This window comes from Dermacentor albipictus, chromosome 2 (assembly GCF_038994185.2).
Source record: "Dermacentor albipictus isolate Rhodes 1998 colony chromosome 2, USDA_Dalb.pri_finalv2, whole genome shotgun sequence".
Taxonomy (NCBI): Eukaryota; Metazoa; Arthropoda; class Arachnida; order Ixodida; family Ixodidae; genus Dermacentor; species Dermacentor albipictus.
Window position 1 is genome coordinate 74,794,187 of NC_091822.1, and position 22,385 is coordinate 74,816,571.

Sequence of the window (22,385 nt, forward strand, 5' to 3'; positions counted from 1 at the left end):
ACGATGCGGGGGAAGAGCACCAAAGTTGACAGACTGCTTGGTCATCAATTTCCAGACTGTTGGCAAGACTAAAGATCCAGCCAACTCTTCTGGATGATTACGGAGTAAGGACTGCCACCCAAGAAACAAAGCTCCCGGCACATTTCAGGCAGCGAGTGCTTCCGCTGCCGTGCCGGTTGCTTAGGGTGCAAGGAAAGGGAGGAGGCGCGGTGGTCGCCGTGGCTAACTCCATCCTCGATTTCCACTGGGTGTTGTGCGTTTAGATGCCTCAGCAAGTGTGGCCAGGGAAACGCCTGCCTTTCCCGATGCCAAGACGAGCATCTGGCAAAAACCTTGCAGAGCCGCCCTGCCAGACCACACACACTGCGAGCAAAGAACTCGAATCCACTCGTGCCCCCATCACACACACGTACACACACACGCACAACAGGAGGGCTGTCCGATATAGAAACGGCTTTTATTCGTTTCCTGTTTGCCGCAACACACACATCATACACAACATGCATCACACACGCACTCCACCCACAGCAATGACCAACTAAAGGTAATACACATCTTTGTTGTGCACGCTCACTTTACACCAAGACCACAGAGCAAGAAAAAGGGAGAGAAAAAATGCACGCACTCTCTTCTTACTACAAAGAGAAACAGGCTGCTCGCTGCTGCTCTTGTTGTTCCACACGCTTTTTGGCAAGTATGCGCAATGCGAAGGCAAGAGTTCCTCAAGCTTAGGTGCCGGAGCATCGGTCAGAAGTCTACGTCGCTCATCGAAGGTGCTGAAGGAACAGAAACAGGCACAAATAACCTCAACGTGCAGGTGCTTCGGCTCTTGCGAAAGAGCGCCGTCAAACATGAATCTACCCTTTGTCGGTTATGCCAGCGTGCTATCCATTGGCAGAAAGCCCGGCAGCATCTGTCGTGCTGCGATATCGCCAATGTCCACTACAGAGCCTGGTTGTTCCAACAGCACTTCTTGTCATGCATGCTAGCAGGTGTGCTACCTCTTACAGCAGAGCCACACATGTACACTGTCAACGAGAGCCAAACGATAAGGCGGCAGCACCCCCTGCCAATGAAGAAAAAAAGGAAGACGTAGTTCTGACCAATGTGGCTGGTAATTTCCCAGGCTCGCATCACACAGCAAGGCAGCCAGATTTGCACTTTCAAGTAATACAAATGACACACTGTCCAGAGTCTGGTTTTAGGACTAGGTACGTTGGGCACTCGCACTCTCGTTCCAAAAACCACGTGCACTCAACAAACAAAGCATTTACAGTTATTCCCCTCTGGACTATGACCATCAAAACACATCATCACATCAGCCACAAGGCATTGGAAAAAGTTGTTCCAAAGATGGTCAACAAGTTTTCTTTGACACTCATACATTTCATTTTGCTCCTCTCACATTCAATCATCATTTCGTAAGCATATCTACACACCAATCTCACTTCCTATGTCCAAAATTTACATCAGCTAAATGGAAACCTTGGGAAATTACCAGCCTGCAACACCCGCCTGCACAATGTGAAACTTGCCACAAGTCATTTCGTGCTAAAAGCGTCACAGCTCACACAAAAGTGTTATTCAAAACCACACGCACACACCCTTTTAAAAAGAAGTTACAAGCAGAACCCAAGAAGGAAGTCTACAACAATATAAACAGCGTTGCCACAATAAATTCATAATTTTATCCTCATCTGCACAGCACATACTGTCCTTCTGCCTGGCAATTCACTCTGTTAAAGGTGACAAGTCATTTCTGTGAGTGTGTGACAGTTTGTTTTCCAGACAATGGGTATCATCATGCACACCGCAAGTTAAAAAAAAAGTGAGGATGACAAAAGAGAAAGTTACAATCGTCTTGCTATGTACACATCCACAAATGGGTGCACCACTCATTAAAAAAAATATGTATATAACAGAAGCAAGCAATCAAGGAGGCAAACCACATCAAACATCAAACCCCACTAAAAACAGAGCTAACTGACAATGACCAATTGAGGCATTTTCGCACCCTCGCGTACAGAGCCCATGCGTAGGGAGGACTACCAGCTGAGCCGTGCCAGCTGCACCGAGAGAGGTGTGCGCAAAGTGCTGCAGTCTGCCTTGGCCACCGAGGCCCGAGCTTCAGCTCTGGGCAGCATCTGCATCCATGACAGATGACGCAGCCATTGCGGTCCAAGGCATCCATTGGCCAACTACTGCCCAAGTAATTGTGTCTAGTACGGGTCAGGACAATGCAGGAGAAAGAACACGAGGTCTCCAACAAGTGCTGCGAAAATGGGATTGTGTTTGCGCAGACAAACTGGCCAATGTTGATGCCTGCAAGTCCATGCCCTCTGGTCCAAGCTGTGCTAGTGTATGTCTTGCACTGTTTCACAACCAGCCGGAACTTTCTTTTTCATATTTTTTTTTACCTCGCCACAGGTTCACTGGTTGACATCTATGCAGAAAGCAGCTGGCATAGGCAGAACCGGTAGCCGCACCTTCCTCCTTTCATCAAGACAATGGCAGATGGTGGTGTCGGTGGCAGAAGCAGCAGCAGCAGGTTTTCTCTTATGCGCAGCTAGGCTAGCTCCTGCTACTCCAATGGATAGTATGGACTGCACAGATGCACCCGCTATGTACACACACGCCACATGCAGCGATTTCGAGGAGAGAGTGTCGCATCCTACTCAAAAGCCACAGCCCGAGGTGGGAACTCCGGGGTTCATTTAGCAGCACGACTGCACTCGCCACGCATCCAATCAACTGGTCGCAACACACACAGAGTCTCGGGAATGGCAGAACCATTGCTTGTGAGATGAGATGTCATCACTGTACTGGTCAATGCCAAAGAGTGTTGTATCGCAATGTGTGACACGAACGAGGCGAAACTTTCAGGCAAGACATCATTTGGCGGAGGCCGACTTCTGAAAAGTTGCCCTTTGCACTTTCACCTTGAGGTCTAGAGAGTGGAATCGTGCAAGACGCAAGGCCTTGAGCAACTCAGCCACCAAATTCCTATGACCTAAAGGTTTATGGATGCTCTTGAGAACTGTGAAATGGAATACTGTAATCGAAATCAATGATTAATTACACAATCCGAGAAATTTGGCTTCTCCCAAGCGATCCTCTAGTCCTAGGAAGCGGAAGAGCTAACGGCATAAAGCGGCTAACTTTGGCCTCTCTGTGGACACACTGTTTATAGCCATGAGGGGGGTGGGGGTGAAAGGTTTGTCACAACTGCGTTTAATAAGAGCACCTGGCACTCAAGTTATTTTTGTTTCCTTTCTTTTGAAACGTCAGGAAATCTACCGGAGACAGCTGATGTAAGCTTCCTCAACGAAGGAACAGAAAACTTATAAGGTGGCACAATTTCCAGGCACCAAAGAAGTGAGAGCAAACATGAAAATATCTGGGCAGCGGAATCGCTGCAAATGTGTACAGGTACTTTGTCACAGAGGAGACCGTGCAATAGTAATAAATGACAGCATATAGCAGGGAGCACGAACCCGCAAAAGTGTTTCCTTCGAGTGAAGCCCTCTTTCCCTCAATGTCAGCTCACTGCAAAGCTACCAAATTCTTCTTTCCTTTTTGAACACACTTGCGAGGCTCAAGCAATATATACAGCAAGCACAACACCGCTACGAAGCTGCAACAATCGCAAGAGAGACTCAACCCCTTTGCTCACAGCAGCGCCTTGTCGCTTGCTGCAGCCAAAGATTGTGCAATGCAGCTAGGAGAAAAACGCTGGCTGTAGAAAGGAACCCACTCTTGCAAATCGCCTACAAAGCCCAAACTACCGCACACAGTTGCACACGCCCACGTGCCCTGCCGCTACTACTACTGCCCTGCAAAGCGAAAGGCATTCATTTCCATGCAGATGTGGCCAGCCAGACCAGGAGGCCACGATACGAACAAAAGCGCTGGGTAATGACCACTCTGCATTCCACGTGCCACAGAGATGTGCAGATGGATTTACAATGAAGTGTGCCTGCCTTTCACCAGTACTGAAAGCATGCAACCAGACACAAAGTACTCGAAGTACCTCATCGCCTCCTCTCTGCCCACAACAAAAGTAACCGGAAGAATGCATGCCTAAAGTGCAGTGGCAACTGTGGATTTTTCCCCCCTCCAGTCAGTGCACAAGACGTGATGGAATCGGTAGCGCTAGATCTTGCGTCAAAAGTACAAGCCAGTAGTGAAAGCAGTGCGGTCGCGCGCATGTGCGTGAAGGTCAAAATGACAGTGGCGTTCTCAAACAATCCAAAGGAAGCTCTGGTTGCTGAAGCAAGCAGAGGCTTGACACACAGATGTGCAGTGAGCCACAGAATGCCAGGCTGACTGACACTGTTCCAGGCACCCATCATCCCTAGCTGATGATGCAGCAAACTCTGCTACATAATGTACACTGAAAGTACTATTGGCCACAATAGTCTGAGGCATTCCTGTCACCAAAAGGAAGACGAGCGCGCGACTGGCTCACAGAGAAAGGCAAGCTGACAGCAACAAACGAAAGTGAATTTCTTACAAACCTATCTAAGCAAAGCCAGCTAGCTATTCAGCACACAGCAAGTTGTCGCACGTGTATAAACTCTCGCCTTGTATCCTGGACAGGCATACGGAGCAAGAGAAAGCCCAGATAAGCAGAGCCACCAGAAGAAAAGTCGGCTCATCACACAATGCATCGATATCGCAGCTGTTGCCTAAACTGACAGGTACCCACAATCAGAGGAGCCACATCTGCGCCGATGACAGCTCCTCGTCACTGCTTCTTCGCACTCGAGGGAGCACTCGTACTCGAAAAGTGCTCTGCAAATGCACTCGCACAGTTGCGCAAAGCTAGGTGTTCTCTGCGCACCAATCTGCAATCACACTACCCAGGGCTGTCACAATCATTTGGGGCATCAGCAGTGGCATCTAGATTATTCAGCGTGAGCGTGCCAATTGACTTGCAAAATGCAATGCAGCGATTGTTTCCTGTGCACCAGTCAAGGCAAGCAGGAGGCATGAATGCTCATGGTGCCTGTGGCTACGTACACCGAGAATTTCTTGTGGCCCCCAGCACCCACTCAAATGCACAGTAAGGACAGGTGTGTCCCAGCTCTTCATTTGTGGTTACCTGCACACAAATGCACTGTAAAAAAAGTTTGGCCTCCAACTTTTCAGTTTAAGGTTACCTAGCATGACACTCGTCCAAAGGACAAGAAAGCTGCAAAATGTAAAAGAACGGCCTATCGATGCCGGGCCTCAGATACCATGAGCAGTCAGATGGCCTTTACCTTTTTTCGACTACAAGAAAGAATGGGAGCGCATCTTAAGCATCCCACCTCACGCATGCATATATGCACAGAACAACTTGCTCTAGAAATGATACAGGTTTATGTACAGCAGGAGGAAAGGGAAAAATAGAGAGAGAAGAGAGAGAGAGAGCAGTGGCAAGAGACAGACTCCTCCAGACACGCACCATGCACGCCTTAAATACACGTGACATTCGCACGAGCTTTTGTCCTCGCAGGCCCCACACACTTGTAATGCATCTGCCCAGAAGGAGGAGGGAGGCCGGCAGAGGCCCACGCAAACCACCAGACACACCCACACGCACAGGCCAGACATACCACACGACACCCGGACGGAGCTGCTGGCGGCCGCGCCACCTCCCTCCTCCCGACCCGCACCTCCAACGCCACCCCCCACTGCAGCAGCAGATTCCCCCCGCCAGTACAAGCCAGTGCACGATAAGGACTCTCCCTGTTACAACCTCCCCGGGGTGGCCGCACCAGTGCACTCGGGCGGCCATGGGAAAACAGCAGTCAAATGCATTAGCCGAGACAACGCGCATTTCACTTTGATCGTACCAATTGTGCAGACATACTCACGTGGCACCCAGAGGCATAAGAGGCAGTGGTGGCATCTTTTACCCTCTACTATTCACCACGTGCCCCTCTCGTGCCTTGGGCCAATCGCGAGACAAATACAAACTTGCCAAGTGGCTGACGGGGGACCAATGCGGCCCCCAGAGTGCACCAGTGCCACCAGAGAGCGGGCAGACCAAACGGTCCCCCAGTGAGCGCAGCTGCTCAGGGGGAGACGGACATGCCGAAGCCCTGCTTGCCCTCGCGCTGGGGCCAGGGTCCACCTTGGCCCGCCCCGGCATCACCGGAGCCGCCCGCCTGCCCGGCTCCTCCTTGTCCCATCCAGCCCAAGAAGGAGCCCGACCCGCCGGCACCCGAGTTAGGCGGTGGGGGCCCCCCAGGACCCTGGTCTCCTGCGCCCCCCTGGAACGACCCCCCGAAGAGCCCAAAGCCTGCCGCCTGCCCTAGGGCTGCCACTACGGCAGAGCTGAGAGGCAACGTCGCAGCGCCCAGGTTGAGCGCACCCATGCCCAGTGTGGGAGGGGTGGTGTTCACACCCTGTGGTTGCGTGGCCTGCGCCTGTGCGGCCCCAAGGGGCCCCATGCCCAGGCTGCCGCCAAGGAGGTTTGGCAGGTCAGCGCCACGATGTGCTCCCCCGGCTGCCTGATGGCCCCAGCCACCGTGGGGTGCCAAGTGGTGCGCGCCCGGAAAGGGCCCTGGTGTCGCGTATGCTGCACCCTGACCGGCGGGCCGGCCCACGTCGAGAGGCCCGCCCCTGTGGGCGGGGCCAGTGCCCGGGCCCCTTCCCCCGGCGCCCCCACCTGCCCCGCCGCCGCCACCTGCGAGCGGCCCCAGAGCGTGGTGGTGCGACGAAGGTGCCGCCTCGCTCTTCGGCACCGCGTTGCTGACGTGAATGCTGGTGCCGCGAATGATGTGGTCCTCGCCGCACAGTGATTGTGCCACGTCTGGGTCGACGAAGGTGACAAAAGCGAACGCACGGAATGGCTTGGGGATAAACACATCCGTCACCTCGCCGAACTTGGAGAAGTAGTCACGTAGGTCATCCGAGCTCAGGTCCTCAGTGCAGCGGCCCACGAACACCTTGCGGCTAAGCTCTGATGCCTGGCCGTCCTGCAAGAAACCAAAGGGTTTACGCCACATGTCAATACCACAATAATCCTTATATAACAGCACTGCACACAAGATAGCGGTAAGACAGTACAGGCCTTTTGTATGTGGGCAAAACTTGGTTCAGGTTCAATTGTTGCATGCTTAGCAGGTCTTACATTTGGCACTCAAAATTTTTTCCAGTATCGAGCCTTCTAGATAATAAATGGTAATGAATCTACACTCAACTACAGTGGTGAAAGAGTCTTGGCAGAGTTTCGCGTTCTGCTATTGCATGCTCATTGTGAGCACACAACTATAAGTACACCGTCTGAGGAGTCCAAACACTATGTTAAACCTTGCTATCGCTCTCACTGCTTGGCCCTTAGGACAAAACTTGCTTCTTTTCTCTCACATGCTTTCTGGTTGTGTATGAATGTTCATGACATTAAAGGAACCTTAACACTTTCCTGTCCATGCTTATACCCGTCGATAACCCACTATTTATGGTTTCAACTGCAAATTTTGCCCTGCTTGGGGTGCTACAGGACAGCTAGCATCAACCAACACATAAAAGAGGAAACATTTTTTTAGCTCAACTTTTGTATATCTTTTTTTTTTCACCACGGGGGGATTTTAAAAGTGTCTTTTAGTTGGGTATATGGAGCGCTCATAGCTTCCAACATGGTGTCGACGTCGTGTGCAGGTGCCCTTCGGAAATGGCAAATTTGGACGTATTCCGATGAGTCTGCGTCATAATTTTTTTATGGTTGTAGCAGCACAGACTCGGAAGATGATTCAGAGTCGTCGGATTTTAGCGTGGATGGCAAAAGTGCATCATATAGCGCTGGAACCTCGAGAGGTATCCGCTGGCAGATTTCGTTTTCTACTCCAACTCATTTTGTCGCTGCCGTGCTGAGACCTGAAGGTATCCGGTGTGTTCTGAAGGTCACAGTTTCCATCTGCAGGGTGTCAATGTTGTTTGAGCAGGACCACTTGCCTGTGGCAGCACAAAGAGTGTAGTTTTGCGCAAGAAGGCTGCTTGGAGTGGACCTTTACATGCCGCAATTATTTCACTACGCAGTGCAGCGCAGTGGTTTGTAAGAGTTGCCACACGAGCCCGACAGTCACTAGGGCTAACATTTTCCATTGTATATAAGGAACTTCCTCAGATAGAAAGCTTATAGTTGCAGGAATGTTGTATATAGTCTTTTTGTTCAAAATGTATATTTCGAAATTTTTTAATGTTCTCTTGGTGCAAAGCGGCACCTATGTTCTTACAAAGTTTTCTCGTTTTCGTAACAAACTATTTATTACCATTCTTTAAAGAATTGTTAATAAATGTTCGCTTGAAAGTACAGTGAAAGTACTCTTTAAACAGAACCTCAAGGGACCAGGGAAATTGGTTCTGTTTATCAGGAGTCTCATTTACTGAGAGACAAAGCTGAATACAATTGCATGGATACAAAACCAACCAACCAACCATGAGGTTGGTGTTCCGTTTAAGAGGCCATTCTGTTCAAGAGGAGACATGGGCTGTCGAGATAGCTTTGTTATCTCTTCATCAAATCTGATAAAACTGTATATGCTCGTTCACTGTGTTGTGTTTATTTTAAATATCTAATAACAGTAAAACCTCGATATATCTAATTACAGTCAAACCTTGATATATCGAACACGGATATATCAAATTATTGCGTATATCGAACACTTTCTGTATCACCTGGAAAATCGCTTGCATTTTTAATTTTTTTTTTACTTCGAACAGGGTCGGATGTAAAATGAACATATTGAACTTTGCCACCCCAGACTACGTGCTCTCTGTTGACAGGCGGTGAGCTTTCTCGCGACACCCTCGAATATTGCGATGGTGCGGCATTCCCGCCTGCTGCGCACTTCAGCTGCACACATCGATTGCGCCGAGGGGGCCATTTGAACATAGCGGCATAGGAACGCGGCGGCTTAGCTAGTTCAACAACGCATTGCATTTGTTGCACTGACTCCTCAGTGAAGCGCTCCACACCTCCCGCGCCTCGCAAGAACTGGCGGTTTGCATCCACAAAGACACACGACAGTGCGTGCTCACTGGGCTCACTTATAGAAGACACCTTGGCAGACGCCACTTAATACTTTTTTATTGACAGTGTTTCAAAATGCTTCGATTGACAGACGTGGAGATCGCAGTGGAAGTAGCGGCCAAACAAAGACGCCGCCGAGGTTGATCCCGCAAGCGCTGATGTAGCCCCACTCCCAACTCCAACTGAGGCTGTAGTTGCTTTGGCCCTTCTATGCCGCTACTGCGGCACAATAGAGGGCACAGTTTAACATTGTTTAGAATATGTTGAGGACTCTGTGTTTAAGCATGCGCGGCCAAAGGAAGCAGGCTGCACTGCTGCAGTACTTTAAGTCAAATAAATAAATACTTTGTGTGAAGCTTCTAGCGAGTATTGACAATGCCCCAATTGGGGCGTGATCGGGGATCGTTGTTCGGAGTGCACGTTTGGTTGCGCCGCTTGCGATTGGCCTAGGTCACAGCGACTTTGCTCGGCTGACGAAGTCAGCGCGGCCTAGGCTAATTGCGTGAGGTGCAATCGACCACGCGCTCCGAACAACGATCCCCCATCACGCCCTTGGTTCATTGATTTGCAGAAGTCTGACACATTGTTTACGTGATTTTATATATCGAATTCTGGCGATATCGAACTATTTTGCGATCGCTGCACTGTTCTATCCATCGAGGTTCGACTGTATATGTTGCATATACAGTAATTGCCGAGATAATAATTAATTAGAATTAAAATTTACCTGCTAACGGGAAAGTTGCAAACAACATATAGCTGGACACTACAGTGCATAAGAGTAGCAACACTGGAAACAGATTCAAAATTGAACAATTATTTGACATTTTACAGCCCAATGAAGATCTGTGTTCACAGTATCAATAATTAGAGCAAATGTTAATAAAAAAATCTGCTCTCACCATTGCTTCTCAATACACCTACCTTTGTGGTGCACAGAAATAATAGCTCTAGCTGCCCTAGATACAAAGATATTGATTGATACAGCAAGAAGCAAAGTGACCAAAAACTGTATTTTGATACAAAAGAGAAAAAAAATTACTCAGTGCTATTTACATATTTACATTCAGAATTGACTAGCAAGCCCCGTAGTAATCTGCTCGCAGCACTTGAAGCTAAGTGCATTTAGCTTCACATAGAAAAAAAGAATGCGTGCGGCTACCACTAGTGGTGCAAGGCTGGAGCCAACAGCACAGCTTGTGATCACCTAGCTTTTACGTGGCTTGCCTATGTTGTTTGTAGGTTTTATGAGGTTATGATAGGTTTTGCTAAGTTGTTGGTAGGCTTGGCTAAGTCGTTTCTAGGGTTTTCAAGGTTATGGTAGGCGTGGCTAAGCTGTTTCTAGGTTTTGTGAGGTTATGCTAGGTTTTACGAAGTCGTCTCGGCGACGTCGAGTGTTCAGGTGCCAATTCTCGCATTCCCTGAACTGAAACTCGGGATCCTTGACTCAGCGTTGCCTCTACTCAGCTGCAGCTTCAACACAGTGTTCCGGATCAGCTCAACAGCAACGCATTGCTTCTCACTTGGCAGTACAGCGCTCTTCCTGGCTACTTCTTCTTCAGGCGTACGGACTTTCTTCGGTCTGCCCATGGCAGCAGCACATACGCACGGAGTAGAGGAGGCAAGAGGTGTGTCGTCGTGCCGGCTGTTCTGAGGCTCATGATGTCACGACTCCGCCCTATGCACATGTGGTACGAGGAGGTTACATGGCTCAGTGCGCTCGCAGGTGGTTGCTAGGCAACGCGAGGAGGCGCACAGTTGGGCTGAGTTTTCTGGCAACGCTCCACGGTGGAACGAAAGCTTAAACAGCTCCGCTGTTAACAAAACATTACATCTGTAGCTGTCCTACTCTTGCCACAACTAAACAGGCTGAGCGAAAAGTTTGTTTTGAGAAAAAACGGACAACTCGATTTATTCAGGAACATAACGAAGGATTTACATGTTACCAGTTGTAACATGTTAGTTAGTATGCCCCTAGCACACACCCCAGTATGCATGTCCCAGTGTGAAATGTTCTTTATTGAAAAAAAAAAAAGAAAGTTGTGGCGTTCGCCTATTGCCGGTGCTCTGCATTTCGCATGCAGCAAGATTGTTCATGAGGAATGGGTTGGACATTTCACGCAGCATCACCGCAGATTGTGCACAAGATGAATAGCTTTTATTTCACAAAATATCATTTAATGCCATTTGACAATTAACGGCGCTCCACATTTTGTGCACAGCAAGCGTTCAGGAGGACAGGAGTGCACGTACGGCCGCCGCTCAAGTGCGGCGGAAGCCCTCCCCCTTCCGAAATTTTCTGACGCACCCTTTCCCTCAAAACAGAAAGTTTCAGGAGGTGTGCTCCGAAAGAGTGACACGGATGAAAGGGAAAGTTCGAAGGGAGACGAGGGGGTTGTCATGTCTTAAGTTTATCTTGTTTCCCCACAGCCACTGTTGCGTCTATAGCAGTAGCATTTCTTGCCTTCTCGTGTCACCTTTTCACTATCCCCCCCCCTTGTATGGGAACTGCGAGCGAAGAATGGCGAGGTTGCTAATCACGCAATTCACGACTGCGTCGGTCCTGCCCATTCTCTGTTTTATTCTCCCCCTCCTCTTTACCATTCTATCTAGCTTCCATCTGGACTTTGGTATAGTAGAAAGGCAAGTGCTGAAATTTCTGCAGTGGTATTGTGGGGGGGGGGGAGTGTCTCTGGATAGTTACAGCTGACAAGAGGTTCATGTAGCGATTAATGTGCAGGGAGCTCCAGAGGGCATTGTGCATATTCAACACGGTGCAAAGGTCCAAACAAGTTTCTCGCATCGTCTTTCTTGTCTGCCACGCTACTTCCATGTATATACATGCTCTGAACCACCCCGATATGAACAAACTTTCAAAAAAAGAAAAAAAAAAGAAAAAAAAGGAAGAAAGGAAAGCTTCGCTTTAAAAGAATGTCGATTTGTGCACGGCAAGATATATTAAGGACTTGGTTGCGGGGCAAGGGAAGCTAAGAAACCGCCACAACAAACAGGTGGGAGGGCAGGTAAGAAAGTGGCCTCGAAGACCATGCAGAAACAGAAATAAAGGAAGCTAGCAGCCATAGCACTGTTCAACCAACCAGTGAATGTTCAAGAGTGTGACAGTAGCTAATGGAAAAGAATGTTAAGAAGGGGAGTGGAGTGATGGACATGAGTGGGGGGGGGGATGTGCATAAAAGGCGTCAAAAACTAAGTTGGCGGATAACTATGGGCACAGGGAGAGCGTTTTGTCACTGCCTGATCCCTCAACACCAGACAGCCGTGGTCAGTCTACTAGCTGAGGCTCACATACCATGCAGTAACACGTGCTGCTTGCTGCAAACCTCCCCACAATTTCCAGAATAGATGGGCATCAGGAGGAACAACTCTTTCAAGTCTCTCGGAGCTCTTGGCCCTTGTTTCACTGTGAACAATGGATGCCATTTTTCCCAAAGGCATTTAACAGGAAGCAGCCCTGCTTCGGACTGTTTGCCTCATCAGTTCCCGAGTGTGACCAAATAACAATATGTGTCGCGCGATGGCTACAATAACACGATTGCAAGTTACTTCCAAACATCTCTTCAAACTAGTCGGACGGCAGGTCACCAAAAGTGAGTTTCATCATATGATACTACGTTCTAGCGCAAAGCTTCGTTCCTTTATTTTTAAATCTGGAATAATATAGCATGCCCACAATGCCGAAAGCATGATTGAGTGATAGGAAACTTGCAAAGTAGTGCCCGCCTTTTCCCGTACGTAGCCGTGGCTGTACCACTCACTAGAAGGTCTGGCTGGAAAACAATGGTGATCTCCACTTTTACCTGGGCTACAGCAAATCTATCCTGTAAACGAGAAGATGCAAAACACTGAGTGAACAAACGCTGTTCGTGCTCCAGTGAACTTCGTGGCCAACTATCAGTGCCGAGTTCTCTCTTTGTGAAGGCCATGCCCCATTCAGTGTGCTTTCTATATGTATTTTGCCATTAATCGCTTCGAGTGCGATGCTCGACAGATGCCTCTTTCAGTTTTACACAATTGTTTGCGTATGGTTTGTTTACACGATAGTGTGCTTTGTTTTTGTATGGCCCCGTTTTTGGCGCTGTTTGTTTTTCCAAGTCATGTGCCAGCTAGGTCATCAACATAGATTATACAAATGCATCAATTCATAAACAAAATTTTAATTGTTTTTAATATCATCATTTTTAAAAGAGCATAAGAATGATAGCATAATTTGATATGAAGAGACAGCCATACATGTGTCCTCTTTGTTAAAGTATTCTTGTCCGGGGAGTTTGTCTTTGCGTGGTGTACAGCCTCCATATACCGTGTGTCCCAGCAAACTTTAGCTGAGTTTAAAAATATGCTGATGCACTATAAGGCAACACGACCAAATGCATGTTGCTGACTATTGCATGTAGTAAGTCCCACTATTTTTTGTAGTGTGCTTAATTTCATAACAAGCCAAGATTAGTTAACCAACTTCTGAAGCAACAAAGTTAGGAAAAAAGTTCAGATTACAGTGAAACTTTGTCAAACCATACCCGCTTAACTCTTCCCTTACCACGGCACTAGGCATCATTCCCCAGTGAACAAAGTTTTTGAGCACACATTTTAAAAAAACCGCTATGCCCCTGGACTTCTGGCACCATCTCAGTGATTGTATACAAAGTAGAGTTTCCATTTCTGCAAGGTTCAAATTTTTACCGTGCAGCGGTGATTTTTAAAGGGTGTGCAAGCTCAAAGGTTGATGAGCAGTTGAGCGGAGCGACGGCGTCAACATCCGGAACCATGCGTGCTTCAAAGATAGCAGTTTCGCTCGATCCCGACGATCCAGCAAGTGATCTTTTGGACTCACCGAGCACAGATGACTGCGACATTGATTTCGTGTCGTCGGAGTTCAGCTCAGATGCGGAAGATGCAGCCAATCAGCCGGGAACATCAGCTGTTACCCGCAAGGAACTTTGGGATTCGCCGTCCGCTTTGTTTATGGATATCTAGAGCCGGTTCAATTGCACCGTTGGTGCTGAAACTATTATTTTCTTTATTTATAGAGTGTCCACTTCATTTGGGCAAGACGTGCTTCTACCAGCTCAAACAAGCGTGGAGTTTAGATCCCAGAGAGATCCGGGCATTGACCTCGGGATGATGCTCCGTAGCGGTCCAAAGCGGCTATCGCGAGCGTTTGATTTTTTTTGCCTTTTTTTTACAACGCAGGTCATTCACGCTATTTGTGCGAATATCAACAAGTATGCATGGATGCACATCCTCGAAAAACCAACCTACAGCAAGAAGGATGGTTCTTGGAAAGAAGTAACCCCAGCGGAAATAATGAAGTTCATTGCCGTACTGTTGTACATGGGAGTACTGGAACTGCTGCGGCTGCATTTGCATTGTAGTACATCAAAATGGTTTTCCGAGCTTCTCCCTCCAAACGTTATGCCAAGGCGAGATTTCACCGTGCTCCTGACCATGCTGCATATTTCCGACCCAGATACCAACAACGGCGCTGCCGCACAGAAACTAGACAAGGTGTCCTGGCTCCTTCAGCACATGAACTGCTCCGCGTCACTGTTCCAGCCGTATTGCCAAATTTCAGTGGACGAAAGAATGGTAAAATCGAAAGCGCGGTCTCGAATTCAGCAATACATTGGAGACAAAGTAGTGAAATGGGGCTACAAATTATGGGTTCTTGCAGACCCGAAAACCGGCTACACCATCCAGTCCATAGTGTATACAGGGAAGCGTGAAAAACCTAGTGCCACTGGGCTGGCCTTTGATGTGGTCACTAAGCTTTGCGACAAGTACCTTCATCGTAGGTACATTATCGATATGGACAACTTCTACACTTCGACCTCTCTTCTTGTGCACCTCTTGGAACGCAGAACAGTAGTGTGCGGCACAACACGAAAAGATCACCGGGGATTCTCCACAACACTGAAAGGTGTCACTTTGGAGAGGAGAGCTAAAAGAAGAGACCTCCACCGTCCGAGAGAAAGATTGACATGTTGTGCATATGGTTAGCACTGTACAAACAGCTAACTCGCACTTGCTTGCCAAACGATGAGAAAAGAAGGACGGGAAGTGGCAACAAATCGCCATAAGAAAGCCACAGCTCATTGACGAATATAACGCCGTAATGCTTGGAGTCGGCAAATCGGACCAGCTGAATGCCACGTACAATGTTTTGAGGAAATGCGTCCGCTGGTGGAAAACATCATTCTTCCACTGCATCGACATCGCAGCTGTGAACAGCTACATTATTTATCAAGCATATCGCACGCAGCATTCCCAAGCATCCGAGCTTTCTAGGCCTTCACGATTTGACCAGCTGGCATTCGGGACAGAGCTGATTGGACAGCTCCTAGAACTGGAGGACATAGCACCCAGTTCCTGTCCCTCCCTCACCAGCTGCACCACGCACAGCTGCACAGCACAAGCCTGAAAGAAAGGACATCCGCCGGCACTGTAGGAAGTGCTACGAGGAAAAGAAAGTTCAACACAAGACGAACATGTTCTGTTGCACATGCAGTGTGCATTTGTGCTTACGAGAAACTGTTTCGACGACTGGCACACCAATCTGGCTGAATGAAACATTTGTGGCTCTAAAAGCTATTGAGCTAAGAGTTTCAATTTTGCTGTGATATTCTGCTATGGAGTGTTAACTATTTTAGATATGTCATAAGCCTTGTAGAATTTCTTGCTCTAAAAATATAAGCTAATAATTAAGAATGTTTGCGGTGAATTTCATTAACTATTTGTTAACGCATTTTGTTATTACTGATTTTTTTTTCGTAATGTGCTTTTGCAATGTGCATTTAGTACATGCGTTTTGGTACATAATATTGTGCTATAAGTTAATCTCTTCCATGAAAAAAGAAAGAAAATCATAAGTAGGACCAATCAAGAACTTGAATATTTCACTATGTGTCTTGTAATTTGTCGTAACACAAAGAGTACTTAATGCATAGGTACAATTCTTTAAAGAAATGTTGCTAGTGATATGCCCACAGTTTGTATATTTTTGAATTTCACTAAAGCATTTTTTGCCAGTGGTATTACTCCTTACTCAAATATTTTTTGAAATTTTCGTCTTTTTTTGTTCCTGAATATTTTTATGTAAATAAATATATATGTATTTTTTTTTAAATAAATACTACTTGAGAGCACGTTCCTTTACCTTCACTTTTATTAACTGCATGACACTAAACTTAGTAGCTGTTGCACAAAAAATTCCCAACTAAACCATACAAAAAACAGCCAATTTCCCCGTGGTAAGGAAAGAGTTAAACAGCAGTTTCGTTTTAAAAGTAGTAAATTCAAATCGGTGACTCAGCAGCCATTGTACATAATATGCACTTATGGAGCTGCATCACTGTGAGCGAAAGCCAACTTCTGAGGGCACTGTTGCGCTGCTTGTCGTTCGATATGTCGGGAGTCGCTGGCATTTTAGTTTGATGTAAGCGTAATTTTTGCTATATTTACTCATCGTAACTATACCGTGTTCAGAAATTCTTCGATATACAGAATAATTCGATGTAAACGGGTTCGATATAGAAAGTTAGAAACTGTCTAATCGGACGTTTCGCAATGTGCTCTCAAACTTTCTAATTGGAATTTTTTGGCTAAATTGTTTTCTTCAGAAGTTGGTGAAATCTTCTTGACTAATTATGCAATTAAGCAAAATACAAAAATACAGCGCAGGTCAGCAACACGCATTTGGTGGCGGCGTCTTAGAGTACATCAGCATATTTTAAAGCTCTGGCTAAAGTTAACTGAGACACCCTACACGCAAGCACACGAGAGACAGAGACAAGGGGGAGAGAGAGAGAGAGAGGGGGCGAAAGAGTGGAAGGAGCGGTTGGTGCTGCAGATTCCACGCGAAACGACTATCTATATGGTGAGACCGCAGTCACATTCACGTTTGCCCGCTGGTGCACTGCAACTTGCGCTTTACACAAGGCAGCAGAGCATTTATAGAATTGCGGCTGCATCAGCGTGAGCGAGAAAATCAGATTTTCGCTTGGTAGCAGGCGTTGAAGCAAAGTCTCGCAGTTTTTCTTGAGCCTTCTTCACTTTCTCCAAATCATCGGGCTGCAGCAGGTGTGCTGGAATGTCGTATCAACACGGGCCGATGTCAGAACCACTTTCATCTGCTAAGCCTATTCCGCAGTCATGGGGGAGACTCCGGAGGCGCTCAGCACGGGTAGCGAACTATTGTCGGCATCTTCCAAAGCTACTGCACACTTTCAAAAATTTTAATTCCTCTTCTTTTGTTTGCCGAACTTATGGCTTGTGGCAAACTGAATATGACATCGTTTCGTGCCGAGTTTCGCAAACCCGAGCAGACAACAGCGAAAATCCGCCACTGGTATGGCATATTTACGGTCACATGTCTCAGTCGACGAATGGAATCGCGCATGGGGACTCCTTTTGTCGGCTTTTCTTTCATAGCCATTCAGTGCACAGAGCAATGGCAGCGCGAGTGGCTGTTTCAAACAAGGCCAAGATACTGCAATTGGAAACCTATAACGGCAACTGCGTGTCAAGGAAGAAAGCCCTTTTCTACGCATTTATCAGTAAAAAATACAGCTTGCAGACACGATATAAAATGCTATTACAGTCGAACCTCGATATATCGAACAGCGCGGTGATCGCAAAATAGTTCGATATAGCCAGAATTCGATATATAAAATCACGTAGAAAACGCGTCAAAAACTAGCACAAATCAATCAATGAACCAATCGTGGCGCAATAGATACTCGCATGAAGCTTCAAACAAAGTATTTATTTCGTTCGCTGAAAGTACTAAAGCACCGTAGCCTGCTTCATATTGGCAACCGCGTGCTTGACCACGGCGTCCTCAACACAGTCCAAACGGTGCACAAGAGACGGTCCAGTGCCTTCTATTGCGCCGCAGTAGCGGCGTACAACGGCCAAAGCAGCTACAGCCTCAGTTGCAGTCGGGAGCGGGGCAACATCAGCGCTTGCTGGATCAGCCTCGGCAGCGTCTTCGCTTGGCCGCTCAGCAGTCACTTCTGCCGCGATCTCCACGTCTGTTAACTCCGCCACTGTTCCGGTGCTGTCGTCACCGCCAACGAAGTCCTCAATGCACATGCTGTGTGGCTCAGCACCGACAAAGCGCTCCAACTGGCTCCACGGCCGCCTCGATCACGCGCGCACGGCGGGGGCGCGGGCGCGCGTGATTGAGGCGGCCGGGCTGGCATACGGCCGGGGAGCACGCGCTTTAAAGCGCGCGAAGCGCGCGCTCCCCTCGAGACCGGCCGTGGCCGGCTCCAAGCCGCCGCGTGTGTACGCCGCTACGTTCAAATGGCGCTCTCGGCGCAACCGATGTGGGAGCTGTCGTACGCAGCAGTCTGGAACGCCCATCGCGCCGCCGCTATCTTAGAGAGTGTTGCGGGAAAGCTCGCCTCCTGTCAACAGAGCGCACTTGGTCTGGGGCGGCGGAGTTCGATATATCCATTTTACATCCGGCCCCGTTCGAAATAAAAAATTAAAAATGCATGCGATTTTCCACGTGATATAGAAAGTGTTCGATATACGCAATAATTCGATATATCCGTGTTCGATATATCGAGGTTTGACTGTACAACCAAAATATTGGTCCAAGATGAATGAAAATTTCTGAGATAATGCATCAGATACTAAAGAATCCAAAAATAACCTTTTAAAAAGTAAATTTTTCCGCGATATTTCTGTCTCAAGCTATTTCCATTTATCTAGATTCCACTGTAGTACTATCAGAAAGCACATTCTTTCTTCTACAAATTCATGCCACACATTCTAATATCCAGCATTTGCTCTAGCAGTAAAGAAATCGTTTACTAGATTATCTAAAAACTGTATTTTCCCACAGACAGGAAAGTGTTACTCCCGGGAGGTGGGGGACAATCAATTTTGCGAATGTCAGCTGCTTTTGAAGCACCATCTGCTAGAAATGACTAGGCCTAGCAGCACCCGGACTACAGTGGCAGGCAATTATGAGCTAGCGTGCTTGCCTCAAAAGAAAGCTTTCTGCCCCGCGACAGGCAGTGGCGGCAAGCTTCCACGTGTGGAAGGGGAAAGTCACAAGCAGTGCACAGCCGCACGCACACATCGTTGCAGCAAGGCTTGCTGTCTGTACCTTATGTAGAGAAAATTTTGCACCCAATTTTGTTTATTGCAGTCTAAAGTTTCATACAGTTTAAGCCCATCAGAAGTGGAATTTGTTGCCAGAATAACATACGCAGACCACGACGTATGGTCTGTCAAATCTGAAACTCTCACATATGCAGATCCATTGTGATGGGCTTGGACTCATATTTCACCAGGACACAGTGCAACTCCACGACAAGCTTTCCTCCACCACTGCCGCAAAGCATGCTGGTAGCAGTAGACTTTACCGTATTGAAGGCCAACTATGGTAAGATGTATGTAGTCTTTGTGCCATGACAAATCCACTCAGCTCTCTAGATAAAGACCGTGATTATGTAGCGATGCCTCTTCCCGATGCGAATGCCTTTTGGCACTTTTTGCATTCGCAAGTGGCCGTGTTCCGATGCTCTGGCCACGGTGAAGTGTCTCTTGACTGCTCACGAATGGAAAAAGCACTGAAAGGCATTAGCATTGGGAAAAGGCATCGCTACAATATCGCGGCCCAAAAGGCAGGCAGACGCGAATAAGATGATCCTACAATGAGAGAGGAGTTGAGGAGACTCATTTCGCTGCTTACCCTTAATATTCGCTGGAAAATATACAATGCCTAGGCCCTCAATGTTGCTTTAAACCGAAGTGCAGCAAAAAAGCAGCGAATACTATTGTATTAATGGCTCCAGCATGCCCACTGACCATGTGGTCGGAATGTGGTACAGCAACAATTGAGTTCTTTCTCGAAACATTTAGCACACAAGTAGATCCAAAGTACACAATGCAACCCCAAGAGCTTGAGGTTTTCCCTCACTGATACACACACAGAAGCACATCTGCTGCTTCTGTGGAAGGCCCTGAATTCCAACTGCACTCCAAAGCTTGAATCTGCCAACTGTCCAGGCATGAGCAGCCCCCACGGGGCCAAAGAGAGGAGAGTCAAGAGTAAGAGCGAAGGTGGCCTTACTTGAGCACTCACTTTGGAGTTTGGGATCTTGACGTCACACCAGCGGCCATCGATGAGATGCCGCTTGGACAGGGCCCTCACCTGGGACTCGTAGCTGGAGAAACGGATGAAGCCAAAGCCTTTTGACTGGCCTGTCTTGGGGTCCTTCTTCACCTGTACGAAGGGGAATCACAAGTGGCCGGGCAGGTTAGAATGCTGCCTCCGGTACAGATAATACAGCATTTCAGTACAGTCGCTGACCGATAAAGCACGAGACACATGGTGCGATTTTACGTGCAATCCGTTGTACAGCGTGTCGTGTGCGTCTTGCCGCATGCGGCGATTCGGGACGCATGGTATGAATGAGCGAGCAGCACATAGCTCCACCCAGAACCGGCGCACCTGCATGGAACCTCGAAATGCTGCGTTACTTCGAACACAAAATGAAAGCAAATGTATTGGCACAGCTCTCTTGTTCAAAACAAACGATGACAATATAAGCCCGTCTATGCGAACACCATAGACGTGTTTCCGCAAGGCTGCGTTCACAGTGTAGGCTCCGTTGACACCCGCCGATGGCTAGGAGTGCATGCCTTTTAATGGCCTTACAGGCTAAACTCACCGTAGGCGCATCTGAACAAGCTTTGAAGGCGTGCCAGTACAATTATTAGGCACATCAGTGCTTGTACTGTGACAGGAAATGGTGGGTGCATGCATGCATAAGGAAAGAATACGTACTGCTTCCAATGACTATTGCCTCTTCCCACGCTTGTTATGCTTCACCGCAATACTTTCGCGTATGCTTAACCGCGTAACATGGCACCATTGAGGTGAAGCTGACTTTCGGGAACTGGCATTATGCAACGCGCCGTGCCTTCCGAGCTTCGAAGCAAATCGCAAGGACCACAAAGGCGGAGTGGGTGCCACTGCTGACTGCGGCAAATTCTTTCAATGAAAAACACGGCACAGAACAGCAATAACCTTAATAGCAAATGTCGAAGCAGCTAGGCTTAGCATTGTTGCAGTAGTGGCTACGGCTGCCAGCGGACCAGCGTGCGAGAGCACCGGTCCGAGGCGGCACGGTAATCGAAATGGCGGCAGTGCTGGCTTTGATTAATGCTGTTTTGGGCCTGTGGTCACTGCAAAAAATTTGGAAAATAGGACGGCGAAGCGTTCTTGCATCAAAAATTGCCGACGTTATTTTACATAGGCACTATAGAGTACGTGGTCGTGCAGCAAAGCCGTCTGAATTATCAGGCGTCCGCAAAGTCAGTTGTTGACAGTACACAGGCAACTCCTCCAGCTGACAGTACCAAGTCAAAGATTCTTTGTGGTTTCTCTCTGTTACTTCGTCTCCTTTTAATAAAATTACAGCTAATTTTCCCTGAGTATTTCCGGACTATTAAAATTCCCTGAGAATTCCCAGTTTTCCCAGTTGCTAGATGCCCTGGTTATCAATAGGCACCATTTTCAATTCAAGATCAGTAGAGTCTCAGGGAGAAAATTCTTTTTTTATGCGAAGCATACTAGCCGCACAACCACGCTCTTCCTTGCTGCGCCGCGCGCGGCCGCGTAGCTACCATATGCCGTCATAACAGCTGCAAAGCGGACGCTTAAGCTTCGCCTTCAAGAGTGGAACGCGAGAGCGTTACCGCCAACCTGCCAAGATGTGTAAGACAATGGGCTACGGCGCAGCGACTACGCGCCCCGCATCGGACGCGGTGAGCGTCGAGCAACGCAGCGTTCGGCGCGACAACGAAATGTGTGCCTGAGCAAGCGACGCACGCCTGAGCCGACGCCGACGACACCGGCTTTTCTGTGACACGAGCTCCTTAACGCTGTCGCGTTAAAATAAAGGCTAGTATGCTTCGCATCCTGGGCTTAACCTTAGCTAAGCCACAGCCATTTTTTTATTGCTTACGGGGGTATGAGCTATACAATGTCTTACGTGGCAGACAAATTTCTCATTGGGTAGGCAAAGAAATGCTTACGCATTTAATAACTGAGGTGATACAAGAATCTGTGTCCCTACCTCAATGTCACAATGACCACTAATCAGGACGATAAATATGTTCGTACCTTTGTTCAAAACTTTGTCTCACCTCTGTGTCGCGTGCTAAACAGGGGCTGTATTCTGAAACAGTCCCCTTCGTCGATACTATCGCCTTGGCCACACCTTCACCATTGGTGCACGCAGATTGGCTGCTTGAGCACTATGTCATCCGATATTGCTCAACCAGCCAATCAATGCGCGCCTGACGGCAATACTATAGCCGA

General features: G+C 47.9%; 1 protein-coding gene across 2 annotated transcripts in view; it reads right to left on the bottom strand.

Moving 5' to 3' along the window:
* Positions 1-438: 438 nt before the first annotated feature.
* LOC135913120 (TAR DNA-binding protein 43-like) overlaps positions 439-22,385 on the bottom strand; it is a 33,458-nt gene continuing 11,511 nt past the window's right edge. Inside the window, exons 3-4 of one of the 2 annotated variants that reach the window (XM_065445802.2) lie at positions 20,130-20,282; positions 439-6,968 (exon numbers count right to left, since the gene is read on the bottom strand). In XM_065445802.2, the coding sequence (XP_065301874.1) occupies positions 6,063-6,968; positions 20,130-20,282 (1,059 nt within the window). In that variant the 3' untranslated portion in view covers positions 439-6,062. The remainder of the gene's footprint in view (positions 6,969-20,129; positions 20,283-22,385) is intronic. The other variant, XM_065445803.2, reaches the window with a different exon arrangement.